Source organism: Oryctolagus cuniculus, chromosome 14 (genome assembly GCF_964237555.1).
Source record: "Oryctolagus cuniculus chromosome 14, mOryCun1.1, whole genome shotgun sequence".
NCBI lineage: Eukaryota > Metazoa > Chordata > Mammalia > Lagomorpha > Leporidae > Oryctolagus > Oryctolagus cuniculus.
The window spans coordinates 64,452,252-64,475,976 of NC_091445.1; the positions used below are offsets into that span (position 1 = coordinate 64,452,252).

At 38.6% G+C, this 23,725-nt stretch overlaps 1 protein-coding gene across 20 annotated transcripts in view; it reads right to left on the bottom strand.

The window, feature by feature from the left end:
- RICTOR (RPTOR independent companion of MTOR complex 2) overlaps positions 1–23,725 on the bottom strand; it is a 161,599-nt gene that overhangs the window by 135,751 nt on the left and 2,123 nt on the right. Inside the window, exon 2 of one of the 20 annotated variants that reach the window (XM_051853791.2) lies at positions 12,102–12,276. The exons of 18 other annotated variants lie outside the window; for them this stretch is intronic. In XM_051853791.2, coding sequence (XP_051709751.1) covers positions 12,102–12,159 — 58 coding nt within the window. In that variant the 5' untranslated portion in view covers positions 12,160–12,276. Of the gene's footprint in view, positions 1–7,931; positions 7,957–12,101; positions 12,277–23,725 lie in introns of those variants that run through there. One more of the 20 variants, XM_070056654.1, reaches the window with a different exon arrangement.

Consider the following 23,725-nt stretch of genomic DNA (forward strand, 5'->3'; position numbering starts at 1 on the left):
AGATATGCAATATTTTAGCCCTTCCCACAAACAAAACTTAGGCTCATTAAGTTAAGCAGCATGTCTGATATTTCCTTCAAATTATGGAATAAGAATTTGAATCTAGATATACTGTACTACAATGTCTGTTTTCAACAGGAATGTGTCTTTTTCCAAGAAAAGGAATAAATGCTAATTTTCTCAAGCAAAAAAGCTTAAAATTGATTTATAATATAAAGAACAAATTTTATCAGTATGTAAACTGTAGTTAATCCAGATCTGTACAAATTACCAACAAAGTTTACGGTGTGAACTAACAAGATTTTTCATAATTTGCTGTTAGTAATTTATGTGTGCAAATAAAATCAACGAGGGCGGTGGGGCAGGTGATGAGGGAAATGACTAGTTTATCTCAAGTGGTCCTCTTAATATCATCAAGTCTCCTCAAAGTACACTGATAGTTGATCTAACTTTAATACACAGAGGGCCCTCTTCTGTGAAAAGTCTCATTACATTAAGTGATCTCTAAACTTTCTGCCAATTCTGAACGTAGCTTCAGCTTTAAGGCTCCACACTGTTAATCTTCAACCACAGTAGTTTACAACCCATAAAGCCCTTCTTTAGTGAAAAGCTTAATAAGAATGCACAAGTCAGATCAAGGAGTAAACATTAAATAACAGTATCAGTTAAATGTATCCATGTTACTTCTAGTCATTAAAACTTAATAAAAGCTGAGTGCTCAGTTGCTTAGATCACACCCAAACACTTTCATCTACCAAATATTCTTTTAAAGACAAGTCATTAATCAAGTTTTTTCCTAGTTTTCCTCAAATTTATTTTAGGCTATTTCAATGGCCCTGATGACTTGATGCTCTGAGAAATGCTAACAACAACAAAATTAGTTTAATCTTCTCCATTTGCTAAAAGTGCGAAATTTCCCTAAATCAAGAAACCAACATGCAGCCATTATTCAATTATACTTCATATAATTTACATTTTATATAATATATTCAATCATGACAACAAGTTTAAACTCTAGTGTGAGCCCTAGTGCTTCAGGGAATGCTATACCAAATGGGGAGACCACAGAGGTACCTCTGCCACAGCAGCAATCAGGTACTGCCCATCCTGAACTTTGATTTTATTTTTCTCAAAGGCACAAATGTACTTATGCTATAATCTCTTTCAAAAACACTTAAGATCCAGGACATTGCCTGGCACATAAAAATAAATAATATTTATGAAATGAATGTTTATCCACAGATTAATAATAAATAATAATTTTTTAGCCATAACAACTGGCTGAAATTCAAGATGCCAAAGGAGAACAGAATGCAGGGATCACATTCTTTTATTTTTTTTAACATAATATCCACAGCTTTTTTTTTTTAAAGATTTATTTATTTGAAAGGCAGAGTTACAGAGAGAGAAAGAGAGAAAAAGAGAGAGAGAGAGAGAGAGAGAGAGAGAGAGTGAGTTCTTCCATGCCCTTGCTCACTCTTCCAAATGGCTAAAATAGCCAGAGCTTGGCCAATCCAGAGCTAGGAGCCAGAAGCTTCTTCCAGGTCTCCCAAGTGAAAGCACCTGGGAGACTTGAGCCATCTTCTGCTTTCTTAGGCGCATCAGCAGGAAGCTGGATTGGAAGTGGAGCAGGTGAGATTGAAACCTGCACCCATATGGGATGCTGGCCATGTCACAGACAGTGGTTTAACCCACTTCAACACAGTACAGGCCCCCATTTTTTAATGGAGAAATACAAAAGGTATGTAAATAAAAATTGAGAAATGAAAGAATGTCCTCAAAATATGCCTATAAGCCATTGTGCTTAAGTTCCAAGAAAAAAGATAATTTTTTAAAGATTTATTTATTTCTTTGAAAGAGTTACAGAGAGAGAGAGAGATCTTCCATCTGATGGTTCACTCCCCAATTGGCCTCAATAGCCGGAGCTGAGAAGATCTGAAGCTAGGAGCCAGGAACCAGGTCTCCCACGTGGGTGCAGGGGCCCAAGGACCTGGGCCATCTTCCACTGCCTCCCAGACCATAGCAGAGAGCTGGATCGGAAGTGGAGCAGCTGGGTCTCAAACCGGTGCCCCTATGGGATGCCAGCGCTTCAGGCCAGGGCATTAACCTGCTGTCCCACAGCACTGGCCCCAAAAAATCATTTCTAACACACTCTCAGCCCATGTATCTTGGTGATGGATAGGTAGGATGACAGAGGTATGATGCAAAGATTTACAGGAGAGAACGGGAAAACTTTGTCAAGAACTTTTATTCAGAATAAAAATTTTAGAAACCATTACAAAGAATAAAGATATCACTAATTTGACCAATTCTTCTATTTTCTACATTGCACTGTGCTCCAATGATATATTCAACATCTAAATGGGAACATCAGGACAGGCATATGGAGCAGCAATCAAGATTCCACTTCAGGGGCTGCACTATGTCAAGCTGTCACCTACAAGCCACTGGCATTCCAATGTGCACTAGCTGCCGTTCCAGCTACTCCATTTTGGATCCAGCTCCCTGCTAATGTGCCTGTCTCCCCCTCTCTGTGACTTTTCATTTAAAAGAAATAATTAGTATTAAAAGGGGGGGGGGGGGCTCCACATAAGACACTATCCATACAGAAGTGCTTAGATCAAGCACCAGTTCTGCTTCCCATCCATATTCCTGGCAACACACTCTGCAGGCAACAGATAATGGGTCAGATGTTTGAGTACTTGCCCTACATGTGTGAGAACTGGATCTACTTCCTAGCTCCTAGCTTCAGCCTGACCCAGCTCCTAACTTTTGCAGGTATTTGGACAGTGAACAAGCAGATGGAAAATCCCTTTCAATAATACAAATAAAATATTAAATGGAGGCATCCAGCAGCAAAGTGGATCAAATTAACAGAATTATGTTTCTAAAAGCTTGTTTAAGGATAATAATGCCCTTTTGGACCTCTTGATTTGTCAGGGTAACTTAATAATCCATTCAGAATACATTTTTTGAATGCCTTAATATAACTAAATGCAGGTTAAGAACAAGGTCCAATTTGTATCACAACTTTAACCATGAAACTTCAAAGCACCTGTCAGAATAGTCAGCCTATATTTACAAAATAAGTAAATGAACTAATGAACGACTGATTACAGCATTTCCACCCACAGTAAAAAAGGATTTTAATTAAAATTAATGGCAGTTTGGGTATTACTTGATAACTCAAAAATATTAAAGTAACAAGCTATACATACACGGCTTACAAAAAGGTGATTTATACCAATATTAGGGGTCTTCAAAAAGTTCATGAGAAATGTTTGTTACAAAAAAATGATGCATGGATTTCAAACTGTTTTTGTACCAAAACAAATTATCTTTTAATTCCAGTCTTCCGTGAACTTTTTGAAGCAGCCTTCTATAACCACCAGTGCTACAAGATTGGTCTTGTTTCTTTCATCCCTTGAAAGACTGAAGTCTCAAAAGATTCAAACTGGGTAATCTGGCATATCTTATGACTAACCTAAGTCATCATTCATTCACTCAACAGATTTAGTGACATGTGCCACAGAGTCTGCTTCACGGACTTCAGTCTACTCCCCAAAGAACTAAGTGATCTTTATTGTTCTTTTTGCTGTATTTCACTTGAAAGGCAGAGAGAGGGAAACAGATATCTCTGATCCCCTGGTTCATTCCCCAAATGCTCACATCGGCCAGCGCTGGGCCAAGCTGAAGTCAGGAGCCCAGGACTCAATTCAGATCTCCATGTGGGTAACAGGGTCTCCAGTACTTTAGCCATCATCACCTGCTGCCTCTCAGGATGCACTTTAGCAGGAAGCTGGAACTGAAAGTGGAGCTGGGACCCAAACACTGGTACTTTGGAATGGGAAGCTAGTGATCCAAGTTGTGTCTTAACCATTAGACCAAACACCAACCCTAAATCAGATCACATGATTTCTCTTTGGAACTGTACCATACTTTCCCAGTTATCATTTATGCACCTCTCTCCTCTAATCTCATATTCTTCACTTGTCCTCTCATTCAACAAGCTCCAGCTACACTGGCTTTTTTCCTATCTTTAGGCCTCTACACTAATGTTCCTTGTACCTAGAAGACTCACCCCTAGTATCTTCACATGGAACTTCCTTCTCATCAGCCCCGTATCAACTACACACTGCCACCTCAAAGCAGCTTTAACAATCCCCCACCACCAGTCAACCCTCTTTCATGTATCCAATTTTTGTTTCTATAAGCATTTAGCACTACCTAAAATTCTGTGTTTATATGTTTACAATCTTCTCCCTGCTAGAACATAAGCTCCTCAAGGGCAGTGACTCAAATCTTTTTCACCTATAAGATTTAAAAGTGAATAAATATTTGTTAATTGTAATTGATAGATATGTAAACAAAATCACAAAAATGTTATAATAAAGGTAACACTTAATATACTGTGGAAGTACAAAGGAAGGATACTAAACTCTTCTGGAAAACTGAGATTGACGTTTTGGAAAACTTACTGTCAGTTACAGTGAATAGAGTAGATTGAGAAGGGATAAAACTACAATCAGGAAGGGGTTATGAAATCCATGCAATCAACTAGGAAAGAAAATGAAGGCCTGAATAAAGGCATGGCAACAGAAGCAGAGTAAATGCATTTTTATAAGTATTTCAGAGATAAAATCATTACCATCTGGTTGCAGACTGGATGTGTGGACTAAGGACAAGGAAATAGGTTATGATGTGTCCTGGGTGTCCAACATGGCCCAATTAGTGCTCTTAACCCAGAGGGGGAATAAATAAAGCTTTTTAGATTAGGTTAATAAGTTTAATTAATTTTTATGTACTTGACTACATGGTTAAGATACTGAATATCAAACACTAGAAAACTAGTCTGGCGCTCTTAACCTAAAACACAAATTTCAGACTCGTTTTTTCAGTCAAACATTTATCCGGCACACATGATGTGTTGGCGGTTCTAGCCACCAAGAAAGGAATCATGAGTACAAATAAACACTTGTCTTCACAACACTTACACTTTAGGAAGTCAAATAATAAATACACCCTATAGTCTCAGCAATGATGGGGCTATGAAAGGAAAATATAAAAGAATGGAAAATGACAGAGATGGGGATTATGACTGCGTGAACAGAAATGGCCTCACTGAATGAAGAGGCATCTGAACAGAGTTAACTAAGTTGAGGGATTAAGTCATACAAACATTGGAGGAATAATCTAGACAGAATAGAGGCCCTGCAAAGAAAACAAGATTACAAAATGACTAATAAGTCATTTCACCAAATATAGTAAGGGTGAAACACTTAGGAAATGAAAATTAGTGTAGAGGTAGCCAGAAACTAGATTATACAGGCAGCCATGGCACACAGGAGTACTCTGTTGGAAACATATTCTGTCTTGCATACACGTTTAGTATTTAATATAGTACTAAAAATAAAGCAGGTGCTCATGTATTCTTTTAATTTTTTAAGAAAACTTTTATTCAAAAATAAATTTCAAAAGTACAGCTTTTGTATTATAGTGGTTCTTCCCCCCATAACCACCTTCTCACCCGCAAACCATCCATCTCCTACTCCCTCTCCCATCCCAATCTTTGTTAAGATTCATTTTTAATTATCTTTATATACAGAAGATCAACTAGTATATACTAAGTATAGATTTCAACAGTTTGGACCCACACAGACACACAAAGTATAAAGTACTGTCTGAAGACTAGTTTTACCGTTAATTCACATAGTACAACACATTAAGGACAGAGATCCTACATGGGGAGTAAGTGCACAGTGACTCCTGTTGTTGATTTAACAACTGACACTCTTATTTATGACATCAGTAATCACCTGAGGCTCTTGTCATGCGCTGCCAAGGCTATGGAAGCCTCTTGAGTTCAAAAACTCCAACCTTATTTAGACAAGGCCATAATAAAAATGGAAGTTCTCTCCTCCCTTCAGAGAAAGGTACCTCCTTCCTTGATGGCCCGTTCTTTCCACTGACATCTCACAGAAATCTTTCATTTAGGTCATTTTTTGCCACAGTGTCTTTGCTTTCCATGCCTGAGAAACTCTCATGGGCTTTTTAGCCAGATCTGAATGCCTTAAGGGCTGATCCTGAGGCCAGAGTGCTGTTTAGGGCATTTGCCATTCTATAAGTCTGCTGTGTATCCCACTTCCCATGTTGGATCATTCTCTCCTTTATAATTCTATCAATTATTATTAGTAGACACCAGTCTTATTTATGTGATCCTTTGGTACTTAATCCTATCTTTATGATTCAACTATGAGCTTAAACTGATCACTTTAACTAGTAAGATGGCATTGGTACATGCCAACTTAATGGGGTTTGGAGTCCCATGGCACGTTTCTAGCTTTACCCTTAAGGGTAAGTCTGAGTAAGCGTGTGCCAAACTATACATCTCCTCCCTCTCTTATTCCCACTCTTATTTTTAACAGGGATAAATTTTCACTTGGATTTAAACTCCTAAGAATAATTGTATGTAAATTAAAGAGTTCAACCAATGGTATTAAGTAGAAAAAGGAAATACTAAGAAGAATAAAATAGTAAGCTGTTCCTCGACAGACTGTCCTGGACTGTCGAGGATCAGCTTACTATTTTATTCATGTATTCTTTTCAAATGAATGACTCAATAATTTAATGACTAAATTATTTCCCTAATTTAAAAGTTTTTATAAAATTTGAAACAGATGGGTAGATTTTACATCTGTTGTTCACTCCCCAAATGCCCACAATACTCAGGATCTGGGGCAGGTCAAACCTAGGAGCTCAATTCAGTTCAGCCACATGGGTATCAGGGATCCAAGTACCTTGGCCCATCACCTGATGTTTCCCTGTGTACTAGCATGAAGCTGGAATCCAAAATGGAGCCAGGACTCAAATATAGGCACTCCAGTAAGGGATGCCAATGTCTCAAGTAGTGTTTTAACAGCTGTGCCAAATGCCCACCCCGAGATTTCCCAAATTTGACTCCAATTTAGAGTTGACCATTTCCCAAACTCCAATTCACCTTCAAAAGACAGGTCAAAGCGATTTAAAGGACTATATTATAATAGTACCCTTCAGAAGCACAATCTTTAAGAATTTTTATTCATTTATTTTCATTCTTTTTTTATATGTAAGGCAAAGAGACAAATACAGAGACTGTCCATCCTCTGGTTCACTCCTCTAATGTCTGCAACAGCCAGGGCTGCGCCAGGCCCAAACCAGGAACCAGGAATTTAATCCCAGTCTCCCACATGGGCAGCAAGGATTCAAATATTTGAGCCACCACTTAGTCTTTCAGAGTGTCACAGTAAGCAGGAAGCAGAAGCAAAGCCAGTATTCCAAGTCAGGCACTCCAAAATGGATGTGGGAGTCTTAACCACTACAGCAAATGCCTGCTCCCAGAAGTAGAATTTTAAAATGTTTTGAACAATAGCAACATCACTGGAACAAGTGCATGCCCTTTCAAGGCAAATGCTCAGAAAGAAACATCTACTTAGAAGAATATAATTTCTGGAATGTCTGCTGAAACAATACATCATGTGATAAAACCTTCACATTTGGCAATACTTTCACATCAAAATATTCTTTTAGACCAAGTTCTGATCATGCTGGACAGTCAAGAGATTACCATACCACGTTAGCTTGATTCTAGGAAAATTATTTAAAACAACTGAGAAAAAAAAATGTGACAGTATATGTAACAGCAATAAGTAAAATATGCTAGCATGAAAATACAATTTACTACATTGTAATTTCACAGAATCAAACAAATAGTCACTTAAAATTCTCCTCTAAAAAGCATTCATTTGGTAGCTAATAATCCATATTTAGTTTAAATCTGCTCAGTGAACTAAATCACCTAGACTCAAAGTCAGCAAGGATTTTTCGAGGTTATTAAATGTTTCTTTCTGTGTACCTCTCAAATACAATAAAAATAGTAACTTAAATGTTCTCACCTTCAGGGAACTCCAAATTCATTTTTCTCTTTACTTCTAGAGAGTATATACATAAAGCTTTTGCATATATAAAATAGGGGCCTGTGTGATGGGTAAAGTCTCCTGCAATGCTGGCATTCCATATAGGCAAGGGTTCAATTCTCAGCTGCTCCACTTCTAATCCAGCCCCCTGCTGATGTACCTGGGAAAGCAGCAGAGGACGGTCTCAGTGCTTGGGCCCTTGAATCCATGTGGGAGACAGGGAAGAAGCTCCTGACTCCCGGCTTCCATCTGGGCCAGCCCCAGCTGGTGCAGCCATATGAGGAGTGAACCAGCAGATGGAAGATCTCTCTCTCTCTTTCTCTCTCTCCCTGTGTGTGTGTAACTCTGCCTTTCAAATAAATAAATCTTTTTAAAAAACAAAATAAAAAAATATTTAAAATAGTATTTATCAGCATTCAGGAAATGTACTTCATCAGAAACTTCATCATCTTTAATATTTGTTTCACTTTCACATTTACTCTATTTCTTTTGCTTACTGAAAGAAGTAAAAGCTTATTTAGTAAGTCTATGCAACATGTTCACCAAATTGCTGTCAAATTAACCATCAAATTAATCAATTTCCTATGATATATTTGGTTCTAATTTCTTGAGGACAAGCACCAAGAAATGAGTAGTGGAATCTTTTTCATTAGTAACTCTCGGGGGGGGGGGGGGGGTGGTCAATGAAGTGAGGTTAAAGAAAAAACTTTTTAACAATTAAAATTATTTTAAGTCAGGGAATATGACACTATCAAGTATGGGGTGGGGGGGGAGTAATCCATCCCTTTTGTATTTATTGAAGAATCACCAAAAAAAAAAATTAGAAATAACAAGAGAAACAGAAACCAAACCAAGAAGAGAAAGTGAGAAAAATAAGGCAAAAAAATAAATAAATAAAAGAATCAATCACACAGAGATAGTTTAAAGCTATCAATGAGCTCTAGGCACTCAGAAAATCAATCAAATTGACTTCCTCCTGTGTGAAACATGACACAGGACGAGATGGTTCTAATAGTTTCGAGCTTTTAAGAGAAGACTCAGGGCCTGTGCTGTGGCATAGCAGCTAGAGAATCGCCTGCAGTGCTGGCATCCCATGTGGGTGCTGGCTCAAGTCGGGATAACAGGGGAAGTAGTGGCTGAAAAGAGACTGAATAAGAGCTTTTTGGGTATTGTAATATTGTGTGTCATTATCTGGGTCCTGATAACTCATCTCTCAAAAACTCAGAGAATTGTACATATATGACAAACATTTTCTGGTTCTAGATTGTCAACAAAAAAAAACTTTTTAAGTAAATTTTACTGTTCTCTCCACATGGTTGTTGAGGCCCTCAATAACTTACCCCTTTCCTAAAAATGCAATATAAATAGTAAAATCCTATACCCTTATTATTTCTCTCAGTAAAATATTTCAAGCTTTATTCACAACCTATTTCCTCTTGATTTAACACATTCTTCCCATCCAAAGCTGAAACAAAACCCCATTTTCTATTTTTTTCAGTTCACATTGATCTATCCTTTCTCTCATTTCTTTTACTGACCATAAATAAAAAATCCATACTATCTGTATCTATTTGCCAAAAATCTAATAAATATTTCACAAACATCTCATTCAAAACTCAAGTGTGTATCTCCAATGGAGATGAGGAAATGTGATCAGAAAAGACAACCTGCCCACAAGTTCTAAGAGGCAGAGTCAAGATTCAAGTCCAGTTCTCAAAAGCCATGCTCGTATCTAAAATGGTAGTGTCTCCATAACATGTACTTAGAATCTTATTTTGTCCACATTAGCTATATTGTATACCTTACCATCTATTTTCATATAATTCTACTATCCATGTTATATACAAACCCAGTGTCGTCATACTTCACCTACCTATAAGCTATGAAGCAATTACCTGTCTAGAAACCAACTAAGATATAAAAAGGACTCTAAAAACAATGACAAAAAAAATTATTATTGCTTAAGAAAGATACCCTAAAATACGCTACTTTACACTTCAAGCTGAGAACACTTGGAGAACAGCAAATGGAGGGAAGGATTTTTCTCTGTAGAACCCCCATCTACCCTAAGGCCAGATACGTAACTGTTGTGAAACCTTTCTTCATATACCTTACCAACCTGGGGAGATTAATGTATACTGCAGCAAAGAAGACTAGAGGTGACACTATACGGAGAGTCAACAAATGCTGACCCAGGCTACTGTTTGTTCTTTGAGCCTTCTCATCAGGCATAAAAATAATTTACTTTCTCCAGAACTGCCTACATCCCCCACTTTCCTCTCTTCTATGAAGGGATTTGAATCTCTAAATCTCATTGAGTTATTGGATATCCTCCTGTGATGCCCTCCATTCAGGCAATAAATTTGTATGCATTTTTCCTGTTCATCTGTCTATCAGTCTTTTTCAGCAGACTCAATTCTTGAATCCCCAGCAAAGACAGACAAGATTCTATTGTCCCTACAAATTCAAAGAAAGTTTCATCAATAACTACTCACTACAGGTCATATACGTTGTTGATGGATCCCTTAACTCTTTACAATTTTTATATATTTCTCTTTTACACAATATTAACAAAACTCCAGTTTCAGTTTCTATTTTACAATGCAAGTAAAAGAAAGGATTATTGAATATAGGAATAATAATCACAATCTGGAGGCCTGCATACCCATATCCCACTTAAAGTACCTGACTTCAAGTCCCAGCTCTGCCTGTTATTCCAGCTTCCTGCTATTGTGCACCCCGGAGGCAGCAAGGTGTACAATACTAGATAGGTTCCTGCCATGCACATGGAAAACCTGGATTGTATTCCTGGCTCCTAGCTTTGGCCTGGACCACTCTGTCTGTTGTGTGCTGCAAAATGAGCCAGGAGATGGAAAATCTCTCTCTCTCTCTCTCCATCTTTCTGCTTTCCAAATAAAATGAAAATAATGTTTTAAAAAAAATTGCAATGTAAACTGACAGCTGAGAGCAATTAAGCAGGATGTAAGAATTAAAAGACAAGCTGGATGTTACATAGGGTAGTAATACATTGTCCTCTCCTACCCCAAGACAATAATCAGTATTCATAAAGATGGCTCTAGTCAAAGAGAAAAAAGTGAAATAGTATATTTTTCTTTACAAAGGGAAATATGAGGCTGCCTTTGTGGTGCAGCAAGTAAAGCTGCCACTTGCGTGATGCCAGCATTCCATAGGAGCACCAGTTTTCCATTCTAGTTGCTCTGCTTCTGATCTAGTTCCTTGCTAATGTACCTGCAAAAGCAGCGCAAGACGGCTCAAGTACTTGAACCCCTGCCATCCAAATGGGAGACACAGATGAAGTTCCACGCTCCTGGCTTCAGCCTGGACCAGTCGTGGCCACTGCAACTATTTGGGGCATGAACCAGCAGATGGAAGACCTCTCCCTCTGTCTCTCCTTTTCTTTACTCTGACACTATGCCTTTCAATTAATCTTTCTTTTTTTTTAAAAAAAAAAAAAAGGATTTAAATAGTTCTAGAAATAAATTTACCCAAAAAGATTTAAATGTACATTTCAGGGAGCTGGTGGTGTGGCACAGTGGGTAATGCCACTACCTGCAATGCCAGCATCCCATATGGGTACCAATTGGTGTTCCAGCTGCTCCACTTCCCATATAGCTCTCTGCTAATGGCCTGGGAAAAACAGCAGAAGATGGCCCAGATGCTTGAGCCACTACTACCCACATGAGAGACTCAGAAAAAGCTCTTAGCTCCTGCCTTCAGCCTGCGGCCTTTCAAACAAATAAGCCTTTTTTTAAAAAAATTATATTTCAGGGCTGAGTTAATAACTTGCTCACTGAGGGCTCCAAATCGTTACTCTACAACATACAGAACACTGATTTGTCACAGTAGTAATTTATTTTCATTTTTATTTGACAACATCTTTGGAAAAATTACAAAAGGTTAAGTACACAGGCTTGAGAATTAAAAAAAAAAAAAAAAAACCATGAGAGGGGTTGGAACCTCACCTCGTAATATAGTTCAAAATATCATAGTTGCTATCTCTTGTAATCAAAGACCATGTCTTAAATATATAGCAACTACAATAATGCAGCATATCTCACCAGAAGTCATTAAATATTTGGTTAGGGGTAGACATTTAGTCTATCAGTTAAGATACCCAAACAAGAATACCTGGGTTCTGTTCCTGGCTTTTAGCTCCCAAGTCCAGCTTCCAGCCAGTGCACACCATAGGAGGCAACAGATGATGGTTAAAGGAGTTGGGTCCCTCCTAATCACATGGGATACGAAGATTCAGTTCCCAGATCCAGGCTCCAGCTCTTGGCACAGCCCCAGACATTGTGGGCATCTGGGAAGAGAACCAGCAGATGGGAATTTTGCCTGCCTGCGCCTCTTGCCCCTCATACAGGAAGGCGACTAATCTAAGTGACAAGAGTAAAGAACAAGAATCTCTAGTAGCAAACAGCAGTGTCCAATATGATTACACTTATTATTCTTTATTTGTAAACAGCAAATTAAAGAATCATTTTATAGGAAAGAACTAGTATCAGTTAAAGAAGGTTATTCTTACTATATTTTGCTAACTTGAGTTTTATTAAGAAACATAGCAGGTCGGCGCCGCGGCTCACTAGGCTAATCCTCCACCTTGCGGCGCCAGCACACCAGGTTCTAGTCCCGGTCGGGGCGCCGGTTCTGTCCTGGTGCCCCTCTTCCAGGCCAGCTCTCTGCTGTGGCCAGGGAGTGCAGTGGAGGATAGCCCAAGGACTTGAGCCCTGCACCCCATGGGAGACCAGGATAAGTACCTGGCTCCTGCCTTTGGATCAGCGCGGTGCACCGGCCGCAGCGCACATTGGAGGGTGAACCAAAGGCAAAGGAAGACCTTTCTGTCTCTCTCTCATTGTCCACTCTGCCTGTCAAAAATAAAATAAAATAAAAAATAAAAAAAATAAAGAAACATAGCTGCTCAACAAAGGAACAAACCCCTCTGAATGTCCTATCCATCAGTGCAAGGTTTTGTGAAGGCAGATGGCAGCTAATACTGAACATTCCTATGTTGAATATGAGGACAAATAAAATTATTTCTGAAGTAGCTTCCAAAGGCTGGCACTGTGGCACAGTGAGTAAAGCTACCGCCTGCAGGCCAGCATCCCATATGGGTGCTGGTTCAAGTCCCAGTGGCTCCACTTCCGATCCATCTCTCTGGGAAACCATTACAAAATAGTCCAAGTCTTTGGGCCCCTGCACCTGCGCAAGAGATCCAGAAGAAACCCCTGGCTCCTGGCTTCAGATCAGCGCAGCTCTGACGGTTGCAGCCATCTGGGGAGTGAACCAGCTGATGGAAGACCTCTCTTTCTCTCTGCTTCTGCATCTCTGTAACTCTGCCTTTCAAATAAATAATCTTTAAAAAACTAAAGTAGCTTCCAAATATGCTTTAGAATGAACATTTATATATATACACATAAATTCCCCAAATCCATGCATATTCAAGTAACCTAAGTGAACATTTAGTGGTAATTATTTGTTTTAAAGATAATTACATTTATTCTCTTTGGGACTTTTACTATATAGAAACAATTACTGATGTATGTAAAGCTTCCTCCTAGTATTCAAACATCAAGACTGATTTTTTTAAATAAAGTAAATATTAAAAGAAATAGTTCTGGGGCCGGCACCATGGCTCACCGGATTAATCCTCCACCTGCATCGCCGGCATCCCGTATGGGTGCCAGATTCTAGTCCCGATTGCTCCCCTTCCAGTCCAGCTCTTTGCTGTGCCCCGGGAAGGCAGTGGAGGATGGCCCAAGTGCTTGGGTCCCTGCATCCGCATGGGAGACCAGGAGGAGGTACCTGGCTCCTGGCTTTGGATCGGCGCAGTGCCGGCAATGGTGACCATTTGGAGTGAACCAACGGAAGGAAGACCTTTCTCCCTGTCTCTCTCTCTCACTATCTATAACTCTACCTGTCAAATAAGTAAGAAAAGAAACAGTTCCATAATAAAAAAACAACTGCCACACTTTATTCAAATTCCTTAATCATCTCATTTCCTTTTGAAGAGCAACCAGTAGTTTTCAAATAACTTCCATCTTGGCAACATAAAACACTAATGTACATTTGTGTCTTCAAAACAATGTTGCAACATCAACATGTAACACTAAAATCTTCCACAGGGAAGAGAAAGATAATGGTTTTTTTTAAGGCTCATATTAAAACATAAAACATAAGGTGACTTTACATGTAAGCTATCCTAATTTAAAATTTAATTAAATATAGGATAAAATCTTTTATAAGAATTAAATGATATATGAAACCTATTATGACATAAGAATTAACTTGACCTGCTTTGTACCAAGTTGTCATTCAAAATTAACACTAGAACTTATAATAAGGCCATAAGTCATACTAAATAAACAACATAGGAAACAGCTATTGGAGTTCAAATATCCAATTATGATTTTATACTAATACCACATGGGACAGATATGATTAAAAACTTATCTAAAACACATGTGAACAAAGATTTTCACAATATGCTACCGGCTACCTGGTGTATATGTCTGTCTCCCCCTCATCCCTCCCGCCCCCCACACATACCCCTACTATACAGCTTTATGTTTACAGCTCATCTGCACAACATGTACTCCCAGCCTCCTAGCTTTTCTTTTTTTCTCAGCAAAGGAGGTGGTGGTGGTGATGACAGTATAGCGAATGTTAGGGAGTACATTACAGAATTGAGTGGAAAAAAACAGGTCAATTAAAAATTAAAAGCTGGCACTGTAGCACAGCAGGTTAAGCCTCAGCCTAAGGCACCAGCATCCCATGTGGGCACTGGTTCAGGTCCCAGTTGCTCCACTTCTCATTCAGCTCCCTGCTGATGGTCTGGGAAAGCAATGGCGGATGGCCTAAGTACTTGGGCCCCTGTATCAACATGGGAGACCTCAATGAAGCTCCTGGCTCCTGGCTTTGGCATGGCCCAGCCCTGGCTGTTGCAGCCATTTGGGGAGTGAACCAGCAGATGGTGGACCTCCCTCTCTCCTTCCTTCCCTCCCTCTCTCTCTCTGTAATTCTGCTTCTCAAATAAGTCTTCTAAAAATTTTTTTTAAAAAAGAAGTTTTGGTATACGAGGAAAGACCAATAAGCATGAAAATTATTAGCATTATTTTTTAAATATTTATTTATTTGAAAATCAAGAGTTACAAAGAGAGAGGGAAGGGAGAGACAGAGAAGTAGAGATCCTTTGTCTGCCAGTTCATTCCCTGGCTGACCACAATGGCCAGGGCTGGGCCAGGTCAAACCCAGGAGCCAGACGCTTCATCTGGGTCTTCCATGTGGGTGGGCCATCTTCCACTGCTTTTCCCAGGCCATTATCAGAGAGCTAGATAGAAAGTGGAGCAACTGGGACATGAAACTGCACCCAAACAAGACCTGCCAGGCCACAATTATGGCCCTACCAATCCTATCTTAAGATGTGATTCTCGGGCTGGCATCCTGGTACAGCTGATTGAGCCTCTGCTAGGGCTGCCGGTATTCCATATGAGCCCCCATTCAGGTTCTGACTGCTACACTTTGATCCAGCTACCTAATGCACCTAGGAAAGCAGAAATGGCACAAGTCCTTGGTCCCTGCTATCCACATAAGAGACCTGGATGGAGTTCTGGACTCCTAGCTTCCACCTGGCCCAGCCTCAGCTGTTGTTGCCATTTGAAGAGTAAGCCAGTGGATGAAAGGTTTCTGTCCCTCCCTTTCTCTCTGTAGCTCTGCTTTTCAAATAAATGAGTCTTGAACAACAACAACAACAAAATGTGATTGTTCAACATGAAACTATTGGGAAAAAACATGTATGTGCACACTAAAATAGTTACACTTTCATCTGGCAAGCTGTTCCTTTTAGTAACTAAAAGTAAATTACTTGGCAATTGTCTTTGTTTACAGTTTCCATACCTCTTCACTTTTTATTCATTTTAGGAAACACAAAGTTACACTGGACACAGAACAAGATCACTAAAATCCCTGTAACCGCCAATTTAAGTTTTGTTTTACAATAATTTCCTCTCAAACACTATTTATCCCTTACCCAAAACATTAGAGGGTTAGGTAAGGTATCTGGATTTACTAATGTAACACTGTGTTTTTCAGGATAACATTCATTCCAAATATTCTATCCCATTGTTATGCCACATGCTTAAATTTTGAGATTCGAAAATATAGGCACTTTACAATGAAAGATAAAACACTACCCATCCCATTTATAGTCTCCATTTCCAGACTGCATACATCCAGAAATAAATTCAATAAATTACCCTCCACTAACAATATCAATGAAGAGGAGAGACAGGTACTACAAAACAATGGAAAATAATAATTTATCCTCAGGTTTGGAATGTTAGGCATTTATGTACTGACAGTCACAGCGCACAATTATTTCACAATATGCCTCAAGTCTCTCAATCCAATCCAGCATTAAAGGTCAGAGGAATCCAAGTTTGAAATATACTTGGTCTTTAATAGTTAATAGATTTATAGACAAGAAAAAAAAATCCCATCAGTCTTTTCTGAACATTTTCCTGAAACATTAAATAATATACCAGGAACATGTTAGTTGCAAAATTTTGATTTTTAGCATTCTGGTCCAGAGCTCCTTACCCTTTGAAATACTAGCAAAAGTCTTGACAGCTGTCATCACTTCTATTAAGTATTCCTTCTAGGTCACTCCTCACTCCTTACCTATCTCCCATCTTTTTTTTTCTGAATTCTACTAGCTTTTTTTAAAAAAACTTCTTTACACAGATAATTGGCAAATATCTTATAATGTGCACTAATACAGTTATATTTCAACTGTAACAGAACTCTCTGAAGGAAGATTTATGTCTTCTCCAATCACAAAGCGCTTACTAACATGATAATATACTCATAAAAAATATACTAGTTGACACTGCACAAATTCACACTCTTCAAAATACTGGAGTTAAAAATTGGAAAAGTAAATGAAGGAGGCAAATTCTTTAAAATGATTGGTAATTAAGGTTTAAAAAAAGTGCTTTACATTTCACATTAAATTCAGCTGACTCCTTAAATAGAATATACTTCAAGCACTAGCATAACCTAAATTTTACTATATTTTACATAAATTTCATCATTACCAGGTACATTCTGCTGCCTGCAGTGCCCACATCCCTTATGGACACCAGTTCAATTCCCATTAGTGCACCTAGGAAAGCAGCAGATGATGGTCCAAGTGCTTTGGCCCCTGCGCCCACATGGGAGACCTCAATGAAGCTCCTGGCTTCAGCCTGGCCCAGCCCTGGCCTATGCTGCCATTGGGGAGTGAGCCAGTAGATGGAAGATCTCTTTCACGTGCTGTCACTGAGCCTTTGAAATAAAATAAATCTTAAAAAAAAAAAAAAAAAAAGAGGAATAAGAAGAATGTACCTAGGTTTAGTTTCTCTTTCAACTCTTACTACTTTAGATAGATCGATGTTATATTTTGCTAGTTTTGATTTTCCACTTATTTTAGCATCTTCAGAATTTTATAATAATATTCATGGTGGAGCTAGAATTTTTAAGGAGCCATTCAGCTTTTCTTCAACCTTACCATACTAAAAAAAATGTACAAATAACATAAGGCAACAGATGATCCAAAATGCACTGAGTCAACTCTCAATTATATATTTCCTAACAAATATTTCAACCTACTTACTTTCTTCCACTACTCTAACAGTATTTGCTTAGGAAATAAAAATTAATGCTAATAACTCAAGTAAAGTATAAATGAAAATACATAGCAATGTATTACAGGGTAGGGGGAAGAAGAACATTAAATCTTCCCAAGTGACATACAAATAAAAATAAATAGTAAGATAGTATATTTAGTACTCTTCTACAACTATTCATCGTTTTAGTGCAGTTAACTGAGAGTAGACTGCGTTTAGTTTAGTGATAGAGGAACACATACACAGGCATGCAAACCATTCACTCACCCTACTGTGTTTTTCACAGCCCTATTTTCAGTAGCCTGAGCCCTAGGAGGGGGAGGAGGCAGCAAGTCACAGCAGATGGATCACTTAAAAGGAAATTGAGAGTTGACTGTAATTTACATTTAAAGTGCTATGAAATACCAGCACTCCTACATGTATTCATTATTGTTTATGGGAATACTTCTCAGTGATTTAACAAGGCTATAAATGCTTTCTTTTTAACCTTTTAATATTCTATAGTGATATCTGAGAATTGCAGACTAAAGGTGAAAGTGCTATAATTTTTAGGTATTATCCATTTTGGAGGTGAGGAAATGAAAGCCCAGAGAGGTTAGATAGCACAGAATATCATCCCCAGATTAAGAAACAGTAGAACTGAGCTCCCTAAACCAGCTATTTCAACACCATAGTCTGGCAGGCCCTTCAGCTCAAAACTATGCTTTTTGACTCCAGAGATCACAATCTCCCTACATTTTTTCCTCCTCTGTTGGCCCCTATCTTATTAATTCCTACACTAAGACATACACTTTTGATCATTTTATTATCAAACCCTCAAATCTAGCACTTTCTCCATTTACATTCTTCCTTTTCTCAACACTATGCAGAGAACAATTGACTGGACAAGTTTAAAACTAGCACTACTAAACTTCTCTTCCACCTCTCACACATCTCTGGAGGCATTAACCATCTTAAATTCAAAGTCTGAAGCTTATCTCATTATCATCCCATCTCCATTTTAAGGCATCATCAATTTCACCGTCCTTCACAACAGAAAAGTGCCCTTTTACTTCTATTCTCAATGCTGTGCTGTTCCTCTTCCCATCTCTCTCTCCATTCTTCTGTTATTATTTTAATGCTTCAGTTATTATTTTATTATAGATGCTGGGAGGTGAGGAGATAATGTTAATGAGTAAGGAAGAATCCTGCCCTCAAGAAGCTTAAGATCTAGTGAAGGAGAAAGAAATGAACAAACAACTACAACAGCATAATAGTATTTGGAAAGGAATAAAAAAAAATATAGAAGAGCAGGAAGCAATAAATCCCCAATGGGAAGATAAAGAATTTCTACAAGTGGCAAGTGACCTTGACCTTAATGAATTGGGACTGCTACAGATAGAGTGCTCTAAATCAATTCTAGGCAGAGGAAACAACTATGCAAGGTCAAATAAATACAAAACAGCATGCCATTTTCAAGGTATAGCCTTTAACTAAAGAAACTATTCCCAACTACAAGCAGTTTCCAAGTGGAAAGAAAAGGATAGGGAGTTTGGTGCTTTAGACTATTACTCTGGGGTTGGGGGCAGGGAGCAGCAAGGGTAAGAAGTGAGTTACACAAGTGAACTATGCAGCAAGACAGATACACTCTGAAAAGTATGGTTAAGATAGTACAAACGAAATCAGGAATAAATTATAAAAAGCCTTGAAGGCCAAGCTAAGAAATTTGACCTATGTGAACAAAAATGAGCCTATAAAATGGGAATAGGTTTATTTTGCTGACTTAAGAGAAAAACGGGACCAGATATAGATTTCTATGAAATCCTGGCAACCATACAGCAGAGGGAGGGAAAAAAGGTGAGAAGAGCTGATTTTACTGTCATCCAAATGAGATAATGAGGACTTGAAGTAGATAATCACAATAGGAACAGAAGGAGAGATTGAATACAACAGATTTAATAGATATTTCAGAGGCAAATGGGAAGAATTTCTCAACAGAATTAAAAGGATGAGTATGTGGTCTCTGGCTTTACATGTTTTTAGAAGATTTATATTATTTATTTGAAAGGCAGTTATAGAGAGGGAGGGGAGGCAAGGGGGAGGGGGAGAGAGAGGAGAGAGGAGGGGAGAGAGAGGAGAGAGGAGGGGAGAGGAGAGGAGAGGAGAGGAGAGAGGGAGGGGAGAGGGAGAGAGGAGAGGAGAGGAGAGGGGGAGGGGAGGGGAGAGGAGAGGGGAGAAGGGGAGAGAGATCTTCCTTCCACTGCCCCAAATGGCCACAAGGGCCAGAGCTGGGCCAATCTGAAGCCAGAAGCCAGGAGCTTCCTCTGGGTCTTCCCTGTGGATGCAGGGGCCCAAGTACTTGGGTCATCTTCCATTGCTTTCCCAGGCCACCAGCAGAGAGCTGGATGGGAAGTGGAACAGAGGGGACTGGGACCATGGCGCCCACAAAGGATGCCGGCACCACAGTGCTGGCCCTGGTCACTAGCTTTAATAAAAGAGGATGGTGGTGGTGGAAAAGCAGGTATATTTTAGGGTGCAAAGTTTCAAACATCATGACTTTGATATGATTACTAAACACCAGTTAGTCACTCACTAGTCCCATGACCTAGTTGAATCACTTAACTTTCTGAGTTTCAGTCCTTTAAAACTTCAAAGCCTACATTCTCAACTGTAAAACAGGGCTAGGCCAACCTAGTTAAAGATAAAGTGAGATAATATATTTTTAGTGTCTAGCACAAATTACAACAATAATAGTACTAATAGTAGAACACAGAACTTAAAAATGCCAATGAATTTTCCAAGAGGTTATCAGCATCCTTAAAGAAATTATTTTCATTACAGGGGACAAGCTACACTTATACTATAGCAGGTAAAAAAAAATAAATAAATAAAGCCATGGCATAACAAGTCTCTCTCTCTCTCTCTCTTGCTCGCTCGCCCGCCTGCCCACCTTATTGCTCTACATTTTAAATAAATAAATCTTTTTAAAAGGTAAAATAGGCCGGCGCTGCGGCTCACTAGGCTAATCCTCCGCCTAGCGGCGCAGGCACACCGGGTTCTAGTCCTGGTCGGGGCGCCGGATTCTGTCCCGATTGCCCCTCTTCCAGGCCAGCTCTCTGCTGTGGCCAGGGAGTGCAGTGGAGGATGGCCCAGGTGCTTGGGCCCTGCACCCCATGGGAGACCAGGAAAAGCACCTGGCTCCTGCCATCGGATCAGCGTGGTGCACCGGCCGCGATGGCCATTGGAGGGTGAACCAACGGCAAAGGAAGACCTTTCTCTCTGTCTCTCTCTCTCACTGTCCACTCTGCCTGTCAAAAAAAAGGTAAAATAAAAGTTGTGGGGTGAGGACAAGCTAATCCTTCTGTTGAACCTATACAATCTTTTGTCACTCCGTATCTCCCACCTCTACCCATACCTAGCAAGTACGTGGTCTTTATGAAGGATCAAACAAGTGCTTGCTGAACATGAGAAAACTGAACCAATGGGAAGGAAGAAACAAAATTTTAATGCTACAGAGACCCTTAGAGGAAACAGTGTTAGGAGCACAACATAGCTTCCTGAAAAAGGAATAGAGAAGCTTTATTCTCTGACTCAAGGCAACAGGAGTATTGGGGAGAAGATTAGGCAATTCTCACTGAACATCCTTTACCTTCTAGGTATAGAAATAAAGTTCCCTGCACCGAATAAGGGGATTACAAAGTCAGTGGGGAATTTGAAGAAAGCAAACTAATTACTTCTTCAACTCTAATACATATTTGACTTCATTCTGTAGCTGACACCCTGGTCTAGTCCTCCATCATCTATCGGATTACATCAATAGCCTCCTGTGCAACTCTTCTATCTACTGCCTTGACCTTTCCCAATGTGTGGGATATTCCCTAGAGAATCTGAATTTCCTTCGACTATGTCCTCTACTCTTAGAAGATTGAAGTATCTGTGAAACTTTGATCCTCTAACACCTCCCCCAGATACTTAATCGTTCTCTCCTCTACTTCAATTCCTTGTACAATCTGACTACTTAATTTATTGTTCCAAACTGCTATCACATCTCTATGACTGTACCACCAAACTGCTCAACAGGGGGCAACACCTTTCACAATTGTATTCCTTCAGCAACTAGTATACATTTTACAGTTCTCATTTTATACTGTACATTTCATCTACTGAAGTAATAGCTTGAACAAATAACCTCCTAACAAGAAGAAAAGAGAAAACAAAGTTAATGTTGAAATCCCATATCATTTCAGAAGACCTTCCTACTTTTCTGCTTATTAAACTAAGACAGTCAACTTTTTTACTCTTACTAATGGAAATGAATAACAAAATATAATAAAACTTAATAGCACTTTAAATAAATCATATTTTAATAATTTTATTTGAATCCAGGTGTCCATGTTCTGAGAATTCACTTCAAATAATAATTATACTAGCAGGGCATACCCAGGAAGAACACTGTCTTTTCAAGTTATTTAGTACCAGGAAGAGATACACTACTGGACTGCTTTTTTAAATAGGCTATCTTTTCAGCTGAAGTTGCTAAGGGAAGCATTTGAGTTTCAAAATACATTTTGGCAGGCAGCACAGAGACAGTATTTAATGATATCAATAGCAAATATTGGGGACTTTCACAAATTAAGTAGAGTAGCTAAGAGAATAAAATGAAAAGCAAAAATGATCAACAAGTTCACTGTGGAATCTACTACAAAATCCTGATCCTAGGTCAAACTTAATTCATCAACATTTTTAACTGCAAAACTCCAAGTAGGAAGCACAGCACTAACACTAGTACCAGAATCAAAGAACCTTAGAACACCAGCAGGCCCCAAGAAGCTCGTAAGACTAGCCTAGTCAGCTTAAGAAATTTTCTGAAGTCACAGAAAAATTCTAAGATTCTATAAAATAAAGTATCACATTTCATCTTAAGTGCATATAACGGGTTGTACTTCATTAGACTTAATTTACTGGCAATCTTTATTTTTTAAAAAAAGAGTTCTCTTTTTATAGTCATTACACTCAGGACCTCTACTTCAGATAAACTATACTTAATTAGTACAATACAAGGTCTCAACAAAAGGAAGCTTGAATACCAAAATCCTTACTTCTTATTAACATGTACATACTCTAAACAATTATTTGAAATATCTCCAATGTGATTTAAGAATCTTGATTTGACATGGTAGGAAAGTTGCTAATATGACAAAGTACCTGATCCTGTACTGAGTACTATAAGAACTACCTCATTTATTTCTCAGATTCTCAATAATCCTTTGAGGTTACCTCTTCTTTTTGAGATGAAGAAAGGAGGGGTTAAGCAAGGTCAAATAAGTTGCGCCAAATCACCCACCTCCTAAATATCACAGCTGAGATTACAACCCAGAATTATTTGACTTCATAGTTAGCTCTTTTTCATCACACACTAATGGCTCCCTTAGGGGTTACAATGATTTTAACTTCTATTTTATAAAGAACTTTGTTAGATATCTATACAATAAACCTCTCAAAGATTACATGAAAATAATTAGAGTAAGAGAAAACGGCGCCTTGACATTAATCAAAAAGTTATTTGGTTGCCTGAACTTTATCTTTTTTACATACTGTAATTCAATCCACAAACAGCTGCCCTTCAGCTGTAACCCAGACTGCCTCACAGTTCTCAAATCATTACTAAAGTTTAATTCCTCATGAACTTTCTTCAAGTTAGATCCACAAGCCTTTTTTGAACAATGAAACGTCTGTCAGAATAATAGTTTCTTTAAACAGTGTTGCTATAAAATGAATCTAACTCAGATTTTCTTTATTATAAACTTCCTTATGATTCAGGAATAGAGTTCTCATGTAACCTCTCACTCATAGTTGTAAATCACTTGTGAAATTGGTTTCAACTGGCTGTGTACATGTATTCCAAACTGAAATACATTTTGTCAGGGCAAACAAACAGTAGTCTCTGTATTATTTTTATATAATCCTGGAAATGCTTATGAACAGTTATTTATAAAATAAATTATTAGAGAATATAGCATTTTAAATAATAAACATACAGAGCTACATGTGTACCTGAGTAAAACTAGAGTAAACCCAAGGTATCCAAATTTATATCTGAGCTTTTATACA